Consider the following 12,066-nt stretch of genomic DNA (forward strand, 5'->3'; position numbering starts at 1 on the left):
TTGCACAAGGCTCCAAGAGGCTAAAACTCCACCCTGGGAAGGCTGCTGACCAGATATTGGCTTGGGAGACACCTGCCGACCACCCTTTGTGGTGGGAACCAAAAAAGGTGGTTGGCCTGCCAGGAAACCTGGTCGGCCGACCACTTTCTGCCCCTGGATTCTGGTTTTTCTGCAACAAAGGCAAGAGAGAGAGAAGGCAATGTATTTTCAACGTATGTATGCAAGATCACTCTCCCCGTCATTGCATGAGCTCTAGGGAGTGTAGTCCTCGATCCTCGTGCCACCAATCACATAACCCGATGCATGATGGCCGAGAAGTCGAATTGCACTACTTAGTATGGAATGAATGCAAGTATGAACTCATGAAGCCAACCGTTCCATCATGGGCGATCAAGAATGTCGAGGACCAAAAATCGAGGCACGTTTCATCACTTGGAGTATGAAACGTCCCTCGTTTTCCGTGTTTGGACTAACTCCTACTCCAAACACAATGCAACAAATGAGGCATGCACAATGCGACTAGCATGCAATCCTAAATGCAATGCAACCTAGTTATGCGGACATGCGAAGGATGACATGCAAATATGTAACTAGCATACAAAATGCTGTGAAACAATCAAAGGCATACTCAATGCTCATGATGCTATATGGCATACGCAATGCACATGGACTATATGGCATGCACAATGCAACTAACAACCTAGCATACGCAATGCAAGGAATGGCATGGCATACACAATGCACATGGACTATATGGCATGCACAATGCAACTAACAACCTAGCATACGCAGTGCCAACAACAACATAACATGCACAACACAATGTAACATGGCATACACAATACAAGATGGACTTAAACCAATGTGAGTGGACCTTAGCCACACTCTAATCAGTGGTCATATGATGAAAATGAGACAACCGAAATACATGTAAACATGCACGAATGCGAAGGACCGATCCTAAGGCACAACATGCTACTCTAACTAAGCATGGCAAAGGATGAAGCATGGCATAGAATGGCACATGATACAGCTCTGATATGGCATAAAAGATGGTCCCGAATCATGCAAATATGTCAACCAATGCATGCTAGAGGGCCCGGGTACCGAAACTAGTGAAGTGCGTTACACCAGAGGTACCCAAAGCAATGCACCAATGGCAAAACCAACCCCAAACAGACCCTAGGCAAGTCTGAAACTATGGGGGAATGGCCTAAAATGATGGTTCGGAATGCAAAGAAACGGAGCTCATTCAATGGTCGGTAAATGAGACATACAAGCCCGACTCTCGAACACATTTAAAGAGTACAAAACATGGCAATATGGCATTCAAACAAGCTCTGAAATATGATGTATAATGGGCCCAAAACATGAACACACCTCAGTATATGCATGGAATGGACCTCAAAACTCAAAGTTAAGCATGGGTATTGAACTACAAGCATGCAAAACAAACATCATTCAATCATGAGACCCAAAAATAGAGCTAGGGCAATCCAAAATACGCACAATATCAGTTTAAGTCATGGCCAAAAAGTGCTAACATGAAGGGTCAACAAAGCATGCGAAGTAAGCTAGTGAACCATGATTTACACTACACGTATATGAAGCACATGAGGGCTCCCCAAACCAACCAAAAATATAAGTATGCCATGCCAAAATATACCTAAATAACCACTGAAACTCAGTCAACACATGCAAGAATGAAGTGCTCCTTTGAAAGGCCATGCAAGAGGTTATTCTACACATGTATGATGGACACACAAAATGGAAAAACCACCTCTGGACAGAGGTTATGAGGGTCCTAAAATCCACCAAAAAGGCCCTGAAATTAGTCTAGGAAGCATGCAAGTGAAAGCCCCTTTGAAAGGCCTTGAATAGGATTGTTATACACATGCATAATAGACATTCAAAATGGCCAAAAGGGCTATGGATAGAGCTTATGAAGACCTTAAAACTTACCAAATAGGGCCTAAAACATGACTTCAAAGCATGCAAATAAGGGGCCCTTTGGAAGGCCAACAAAGCTAGTAAAGAGAAGAAGGGGTGAGAGGGTCACCCCTTTATGATTTTGAATCTCAAAGACACATGTTAGCCACTGAAATTTTCAGTGGCTAAAAGGCCAAACCAAGGCCAATGAAAATGCTCAAATGCATAGCTCAAAACATGAAGAAATGAAGCATGAAAGGGGGTAGATGACCCCCAACAGAAAAATGACCTTAAGCAAACATGTTTATAAGCTCAAAAGAAAACTTTTTTCAGTTTATGTCGAAACCCAAAAATGCTTGCAAATAGGGCTAAGATATGAAGCAAAATAATGCAAAAAAAAGGAAAATAGAGGCTTACCCTTGTAGAGCCGACCCTCAGCACCTTCTGGACCAAGGTAATGAGCCTTCAACCTCTGCAAATCAGTTCCAAGGTGCTTGGATGGATGGTGGAGGTGTTGTGCTAGGAGGTGTAGTGTAATGGGTGTAAGAATAATGGGGTTTGGAGCTTTAAGAAGAGAGCTATGGAGGGAGAAGTGTATAAGCCTCAGCCAAAAATTTCTAACCCTTGCAAAAGGAGAGGAGACCCTCTCTTATAGAAGACAAAGGGCCAAGGCTTCTCTAAGAAGCTTCAATAAAGGGTCAAAGCTTCTAAAAGAACCTTAACCAAAAGGGACAAGCTTCTCCTAGAAGCTAAGCAAAAGGACCAAAGCTTCCTTAAGAAGACAAGCAAAGGGGCTAAATCCCGGAGGATGGGTCAAATCTTTCCCAACTGGCATAGCTGTGTTGCACTCAGGAGGACAAAAAAGGAGAAGGCTGGCTGACCAGTTCAAGTGGTCGGCGGACCACTTGCCCTGGTCGGCCGACCAGGGGTCAAAAGGTTCAAGAAGAAAAGGTGGTTGGCCTACCCATATTGGTGGTCTCCGAGGTGAATGCAACACAATAGTGGTATGAGAAACCAGAAATTATGGCTCAAAAGTGAGGGAGACTAAGGAGTCAAAAGGGTCAAGCACCAAAGGTGGTCAGCCATACCAAATAGGTGGCCTCTTAGATGAATGCAACACAATGGTGGTATGGGAGACCAGAAATTATGGCCCAAAAGTGAGGGAGACCAGTTTCCCGACAAGAAAACTGGCTAGAGGAGAGAGAAAAATGGTCACCAAGGAGAAAGCTGGTTTCCAAGGGAAAAAGGTGCTCTCCCACCCTTGTACCACCTTCCTAACAGCGAAAATAGGGTCCATGCCAAAAATGAACCCTAACTGATGCAAAACGAGGGCTCGGGGGCCAAAACGCGTAGCTAGGGGCCCCAAAAACTGACTGTTAAGAGCCGGAAGCGGCGTGCGACCCCGAAGGTGGTCTCCCGGGCCACAGTGTCCCTCTAGGGAGAGAAAACAAGGTGTGTGCCAAAAATCGGAGCAAATGGAGGTAGTTAAGCGGTCCCGAACCGAGGCGCGCGACCGACGGCTCCGAAAATCAGAAATTGGTCTCCAAACGGGAAAAGTGGCCTACGACCACGAAACGTAGCCTACGGCCACTGAGAGATGGTCTTCAAGACCTCTCCCCCCCTTCGGGAAAAGAAAACAGAGAAAACAGGACCTGGTTCGCAAACCGAGACAAGGCACGAAAAGGTTCCGAAGCCCGAAGGCAAGGCTCTCAGCCGAGACTTTGCAACCTCAGAATGAGCACAACATGCAACAACACCGAGCGCTCAGTTGGTGATGTCTGAGTCTTAAGGTCGGTCAAAAATGGGGTGTCTACAATATTATATTTTGATCGAAATGAATGAATTTGTAAAAGTTATATGACATGTGCAATGTGGACCTAAAGTCATTTTGTTTATGCTATAATATTTTGGACCTGAGGTCGTTCTGTATGACATGTGGGCCCGAGGCCTTCTTTATAATATGTATGCCCGAGGCTATTCTATATAATATGTGGACCCGACGCCATTCTGTTAATATGTGGGCCCGAGGTCATTCTGTACTTATGTGGGCTTGAGGCCGTTATGATATTTATGGACCTAAGGCTGTTCTGTTAATATGATGGGCCTAAGGCCGTTCTATTTATATGATGGGCCTAAGGCTGTTCTGTTTATATGATGGGTCCAAGGGCATTCCGTATTATAATTATGGTTATTGTGAGAACCATATGATCATGTATTTGCACTGCTTTACTGTATTATTACTCATTGAGTTTTGCTCACCTAATATTATGTATGAACATGTAGGTGATCCGCAGAATAGAGCCCACCTTTAGAATCAGCTTTGGGAGTTATTTTTGTGAACATATCGAGTTATGCCTCCGAGATGGAGTTTTGCCTTTGATTCCCATTATGCTTTGACCTTATTCTGTTTTTGTTATTTGGTCTTGGGATGTGTAATCGAGATGTATAAAATTTCCCATGATACTTATATTTTGGCATGGGCATGTAAACGATGTGAATGTGTTATATTTTGCTCAGCATAGCTCAATGGACTTCTATGTTGTTGTATACTTCTGTTTATGGCCCTATTATTATAATTATTTTGTATGTTTGTATGAGACCGAAGGTAATCAAACGATTACTAGCCGGTTATGACCCAAACTTTTAGGGGCGGGTTTGGATCATGACAGAACTAAACTGGAGCAAATTGGGCAAAAAACCCTTGGCTGATCATCCGGCCAAATGTCCGGCGTCCTCCCGGACGTCCGGCCCCCTTTGGGCTGGAATGCTTCGGCTGCTGCTGTGCTGGAGTGTTTTGGACTTTGTTTTGGGCTTTGTTTAAAGCTATAATTGACACCTGATTAAGCACATTTTTACACTCCAAATATATGATTAGGATAGAAAAATAGATGAAAATATAATAGGATAAACTATAAGATTTCAATCTATTTTTCTCTTCCAAATAAATTAGAAATAGAAAAATAATCATCAAAATCAATAAGTCTAACAATGATATATTATAATACTTTTATATGACAATTTTTAAGTATTTTATTATATGAAAAAATGCTTAAGGTGAATTGACTCAAAAGTAAAATTTATACTTATATCAGTAAGATCATAACAATTATTCATATTGATGCATAAAAATTATAAATTCAAATCATGAATAGTGCCCTAAAAGAGAATCAAGTACAAAATCTCTATAACCTTATACTTTCAGTTCTCAAAAGGATTTTGATTAATTATGTAGCAAATCATAATAACCACAAATTTTTTATTCTAGCCAAATTATTTTTCTATATCTTTCATGGCAGAACTCATGAAGATGCATGATTAGTAATACTGTAAATCCAAAATTTTTAATTAAAAATTATTAAAGAAACATCAATAGGTGCCTTAAATATACACAATCATTTTCAATAAATTATTATTTTGGCATTTGTCAATTTATCTTCTAAAAATTTAACGAAAAAAGTATTGAGTTTCATTATTTTAATCAATCAATATCAAATTGGATGCAACATATGTATATAAATCGCTTCTACAAATATGTTGTCTGACATAAAATCACAATGGAGTTAACTTTAATCAATGTAATAATATTGTATACTATGATATGTGTCACAAAAAAAAAAAAAAAAGTTTAAAATAAAATTTTAATTTTAATTATTTATTATTTTAATAATCTTAGCCCCTTTTTTTTTTTTTTTTTTATAAAAGTGTTACTTGAATAACTATATATAATAAATTTAGCTAATTTATTTATTTATTTTGATAATTTTAATTATATTGCATTGTAATAGTGTAATTATCATATAATCATTTATAATATATATATATATATATATATATATTAAATGATAAGATAGTAACATAAACTCTCATTTTAATATTAAAAATAATAGTTAGACTACAAAGGGAATTAGTAATATAAAACTAAAAGTGATTCTAATTATTTAATTTAATTGTTATTTGTAAAATAAAAATACATAGAAATAGGACTGTACAAAATTTATTTAAAAGATTAAATATGTTGTGATAGGATTAAGAAAAAAAAATACATAAATTAAATATGTTGAGTATTGATTTTTTTTTTAATGTTTTCTTTGAATTATTCATACATATTGCGTATTGGTATATAAAATTTAAATTAAATATAAATATTTTGTAATAAATAATTTCATGTTAAATAAAAAATAAAAAATAAATTAATATTAAGACATCAATAAGATTGACAAAAAATATGAAAAAAAAAAATTTAATTTGATCCGTGCGATATATATAATTATGCACATTCTGTTTTATTTATTTATTTGTATATCGAAATAATTTTTTTTCAAATATCATAATAATTAAATTAAAATATCAACTATATAAAAGAAATATGACAACGACAAAACTAAATACATAATGAAAAATATATAGAAAATAATTATTTCTCAAATAGAGTACATATAAAATTAGTTATTAAAATTTGAAATTGAGTTTGTATATAACTTTATATATAAATGAAAAAGCATACTGATGTGACTTTTTTAGAAAACAAAAAAAAACTTTTAGAATGTGCCACTTAAATAAGGAAAAACACTATTTTTAATATATATATATATATAAACATTGTACAAAAATTCAAACAAAAAAAATTAAAAATAAGTTTTTACGATTTACATTAATTTTTTAAAAACTTTCCAATTTAAGCTCATTAATGGCCGATTAAACATTATTTTTATATAAAAAAATATTTTTCTAACCATTTTTTTTTTAAGTTCTCATATATATTATTTGAAAAAAAAAAAAGTTAGACAAAACATTTTAGCATTGGGCTTAGAAAAGACTTTTAGGCCCAAAGTTGGGCCAAGCCGGGGTTTGGGCACGAGAGATTTTTGAATTTTTTAAGTTAGGCATGACCTAAACTTGGAGTTTTTTTTTTTTGAATATTCTAAAAAAAAAAAAAACTATTTAGCGAATTGACCGGCTTTTCAAACTATTTGGGAAAGTAACCCAATTTTGAAATCGCATCTTGAAAATGCACTGTAAAATTGAAATTGCATTTTGAACATGCAATTTTAACTTGAAGTTGCATGTTGAAAATGCAATTTCAAGTCTACGTGGACAGATTTGAAGTATAAGTTTGAAGTCTACGTGGACAATGGCTTGCTAATGTGGCTTTAAATTGCATGTTGAAAATGCAATTTCAACTTTCACACTTCAACTTCGCTTCAGATGATACATTCAGATGATACACCTCTGATCTCTATCACGAGAGAGAGCTACCCCCTTCACTTCGACGCCCGACTCCCTTAACTCCTCCACTTCACTCGAACATCGAACTTTGTCTTTTCCTAGACTCCAACGCCCGACTTTCGAATCTGTCTATATTTCCATCTCATTCGACGAAGGATGACTTAAGAGGTAATGTGGTATATATATATATATATATATTTGTGTGTATATATAGTTGTTTATTGAGTATATATGTATCTTGTATATATATATATATTCAGATTTAGGGCTTCTTTTTTTTTTTTTTTTCTTGTTTGGACGAGGATTTAGGGCTTTTGACAATCTGATAAATGTTGTGAAATGTTGGAATTTGGGCTTTGGACAATCTGATAAACAATTTGAATGTTAGATTATGGGCTTCTGATTTGGGAATTGAGTAAACTTGACCTTACCTACCACCTGCTCGATGAAATTCCTCAACCAAATTTCTAGTCCTAAACCAAGTGTTTATTACCTTGAATTACAAATTCTGTAATGTTAAATGGGTTTTTCTTTGTTTGATTAGTTTTCTTCTTGAGAATGAGTTCTTGGATTTCTCTGTAAAGATGATACATCAATAAAACCCTAGGTGAGCAGTGATTATAAGATCCAAATGGGTGTAGGGTGAAATGGAAGTAGAGGATTTGAGTTTGACATTTTGTGAATGGGTCTATTATGCAACAATCTGGTCAAACCAGCTAATGATATTAATAATGATAATATATATATATATATATATTTTAAAATTATGAAATCGCATATTCAAAATGCAATTTCATGGTGAAATTGCATTTTGAACATGACATTTCATATTCACTTAACTTACATGAAATTGCATGTTGAAGATACGATTTCATCATGCAATCATATTTTTTGAACCTGCGATTTTTAAAAGTGAGTTAGTTTGAGAAATAGTTGGAAAAGTTGGTTATTTACATGAATACTTTAATTTTTTGAAATATTCACATAAAAAGAAACTTGATGATTTGGACTTTTGAGATTGTGTGACATTTATTTTTTTTAGTTCGCATAAAATGGAATTTTTGACTTTCTATAATGGAATTTACTATCTTTTCAAATAATTTCACTTTTTCGAATTGCATTTTAATAATGCGATTTGAAATTTAAATTGCATCTTGAAGCTGCGATTTCAGTACAAAATTGCATTACCTCTTAAAAAAACTCCAACTATGATGGCATTTTGGTGATATTTGGTGATGCCTTGCACACACATACACATACACCCCATTGTACTATTCCATACATGTTTTTTTTTTATAATTGGCTGACTCATAGATATTTCATGATATTGCTAGGAAGGTTCTTTCTATAGTAGCATCAAACATGCTTTGTAATTAGTTACAATAGTTTAACCTTCTGAGATAATATTGTGTCTGATGTTTCCAATCTTGCTGCCAAGGTAATAAAAATATCATCATCCATTACATACAGAATTCTATGTCATTGTGGAAAAGAATTCATGAAAACAAATTTCATTGAATTGAACTGAACTTTGTATAATAGACTAGAATAGATAATAGGATACAAAATAATAAATAAATAATTAATAATATGAATTTACAGTTTGAAACCAACAATACAATTAAATAACAAAACATAATGAAAATTGGCCTTAATAGAACATAGACAAAACAACTCATGATAAGTATAACCATCAGCCGCTGCATCCGCTTGCATCCCAATTGAGATAACTTGGTTGAACTTTTTTCTTTAAATTGTAGTACAATGAAACTGTGCTTGTATTATATGTGAGTACATAAAAAGTAGATTACACAGATAGTAATCTCCTATTTAAATTAGTTATCATAGTGTTTATTAACCTATTTCACTACAGTATCTTGTTGTGACCCATTAATAAAAAGATACTATTCATTTTAATTAATTACAAGTTTATTGATTTATATTGTTCACATTTATTATATGACAAATTTGAACACAATGTTGATGCTTACATGTTCGATATATTATTTGCAGGTTATTGTAGCAATGTACCTTGGTCCAGCTGATCCTACTATGTTGACGCTACAACAGTCTCACCGATTCTCTTTAGCATGGACTGCCTCGGTATGTATATGTGACACTTCCTTTCCTTTGCTTGAAATTGTTACATTATATGTCAAGTGAAATTGTATTAATTGTTATGTGATTTTTACCCAGGATGATGTTGACTCCGTTATACTTACGTGTTGACATCGCAAGGCTACGATAAGACGTATGGGACCCCCCTGATGCACGCATAGTCCCATACTTGTAGAGAGCAGGATTTGTTGGACTCATCCGTGTGCCGTTCATACAGTTAGATTGGCATCTTATTACTGCACTAGTAGAGAGGTGGCGATCGGAGGCACACACATTTCACTTAACATCTGGGGAGGCAACCATCACATTGCAAGATGTCAGTATCTTATCTGGACTACGGGTAGATGGTAACGTTGTTACAGGGAATACTGGTTATGATTGGCCTGCTGTATGCAATCGTCTTCTAGGGACAGTTCCACCTACCAATCAGCTCAAAGGATCGAGGTTGAACATGACGTGGCTTTCCCAGACTTATGGTAACTTACCCATTGATGCTGATGATGTCACAGTCCAGCGCTATGCTAGAGCATTCATTCTCCAGCTTCTGGGTGGTAGCATTCTTGCAGCCACATCTGGTAGTATGGTGCAATTGATGTTTCTGCCTTTACTAGAGGACTTTGATGCTACTAGGGAATACAGTTAGGGGAGTGCAGCACTAGCTTGGTTGTATCGAGAGTTATGTCGTGCATCTTGCGAACGTATGCATGTCATTTCTGGTTTTCTCATCCTTGTTCAAATCTGGGCGTGGTATAGATTTCCTCACATTGCTCCGCGTCGTCTTCTTAGACAACCAATAACAGACGGTCCTTTCATGACACGGTATTAATCATTTACATGTTATTATATTTTAATTTACTCTGATTATTTAAACATTATTATAGTATTGATTAATAATATACCCATTTGTTTAAAATCTTCAGTTGGTGAGATGCATTTACTGTTTGAGAGATTTCCACTCATGTCCTCCGTCAATATCATTATTCCTTGGACAGGTAGACCTTTGCACAGGTAAGTGCTCTGTTTATGTTTTACTGTAGTAAAATGAGTTACTTATATTGCTCAATTTTTTAACTTATACTTATTACTTATGTTGTAGGTGGTGTAGTGACCTTACAGTATTGAGTTGATTGAGGGGATTCCACTATATTGTTTGGATGGTGCAGATATATGGCAAGCAATAGTTCCATTGATCTGTTTTTTCATTGTCAAGATGCACAATCTTGATAGAGTACAACGACAATTTGGATTTCGCCAGACTATAGCCCACAATTGTGACACTGTCGTTGCTCTTCATAACCTCGATTTACATGGAACCAAAACTAAAGATTGGGTGAACCATCACAAAGAGTGGATTCAATTATGGGATCAATGCCGAACCCACATTGCTATAGGTGAACCATGGGATGGTAATATGCATGATGCTAATCCGTACATGGTATGGTATCGACGTATCATTCGTCGATATATTAGTCGTGCTGCATGTACATTTGATTTCGTGGTACGTATATATATATATATATTTTTTATTTGTCAACATTATTACTCATATATGGTTTTTCAATTTTAACATTTTTGTTATGTTTGTTAGAGTGGTCATTTGGTACAAATATGTAACGCATCTCTAAAGGGATCACATATTGGCACACTGGCCAGGCAGGCACTTGCAGCTCTTCATGATCAAGATCGCTTCGCAGGGGTACCTCAACCACAGCCTGACGTTCACGTACATGAAGAGGCACAACCATCTGATGGGGTAGATAGTGAGCCACATGTTGAGAGGGACTTTACCTCCATACCAGACCTCAGATCCATGTTAAATGATTGGTGTCAAACCCCTATCCGCATGGAAGATTTTGGGAATGCAATGACAAAACAACATGAAGAAGGGGTCACACATTCTAAGGAGGGTGTTTCTCATACAGCAGCAGGGGCTCTACATTCTGGAGACGGACTGACACAATCACCTGAGAGGGTTTCAGCCTTTACTGAGACAATCACACATAGTGAAGAGAAGGGATCACATGCTGATGAGCAACATCTTGGGACTATGCATGCATCGCACGAGGAGGTTCCAGTATCTGCCATTACACAATCTGAAGAGGGAGGTACTCAAAGTAGAGATGGGATTCCATTATCTACCGAGAGAGTTACACATAGTGGGGAAGGGAGATCACATGTTGATGAGTGAGTACTACCTATTGTGCCTGTGGACCCTGTTCCTTATAGGAGGAAGCGAGGCAGACATCAAGCTACTGAGGAGGGTGTGACACAGGTTCTAGAACCCCCACGTCGCAGGGGAACTCGCAAAATTAGACATCCTGGATGTGGCACCCATACACCTCCCCCTACTCGGCACAAATAGTAGTGATGTATAACATATATTATTTTTGTGACAGTTATAGTTTTTATTATTTAACGTATAATTAGTATTATAAGTAGGAAAGAAAATGTTAAGTTGAATATTGACAGAAAATGTTTTTAATTTTTGCTTTGGCTTTGGCATCTTTTGTATCATTTCTGTTTAGTGTACAGTCGCACTCTTGGCGTCATTTCATTTGGCCAATGGTATATATATTGGTTTTGGCTACACAATTTGAACTTAGTTGCTGAAGTATTGTATTATTAATTTTTAGTGACACATAATTTTGTTTGTGGTTTGTTTCCTTTCTTTAAGTCTCGTTGTAGAAGTTTGGGCAGATTAATTCTATGGGTGAAGTCTAGTATGCCAGAAGTTTGGGCAGATTACGGGAGTTGGTGACAGTCATATTGGGGGAGTTGTTAACTACTCAGTGC

General features: G+C 36.3%; 1 protein-coding gene across 1 annotated transcript; it reads left to right on the plus strand.

The window, feature by feature from the left end:
- The first annotated feature begins 7,107 nt into the window (after positions 1 to 7,107).
- LOC114259791 (uncharacterized) lies at positions 7,108 to 11,862 on the plus strand. The gene is made up of 6 exons (XM_028199817.2): positions 7,108 to 7,323; positions 9,169 to 9,258; positions 9,352 to 10,092; positions 10,194 to 10,281; positions 10,370 to 10,771; positions 10,862 to 11,862. Exons 5-6 carry the CDS (start codon positions 10,484 to 10,486, stop codon positions 11,459 to 11,461), a joined length of 888 nt encoding a protein of 295 aa, XP_028055618.2. The 5' UTR covers positions 7,108 to 7,323; positions 9,169 to 9,258; positions 9,352 to 10,092; positions 10,194 to 10,281; positions 10,370 to 10,483; the 3' UTR covers positions 11,462 to 11,862.
- The last annotated feature ends 204 nt before the right edge of the window (positions 11,863 to 12,066 follow it).

This window comes from Camellia sinensis, chromosome 1 (genome assembly GCF_055761805.1).
Source record: "Camellia sinensis isolate YWXY chromosome 1, ASM5576180v1, whole genome shotgun sequence".
NCBI lineage: Eukaryota > Viridiplantae > Streptophyta > Magnoliopsida > Ericales > Theaceae > Camellia > Camellia sinensis.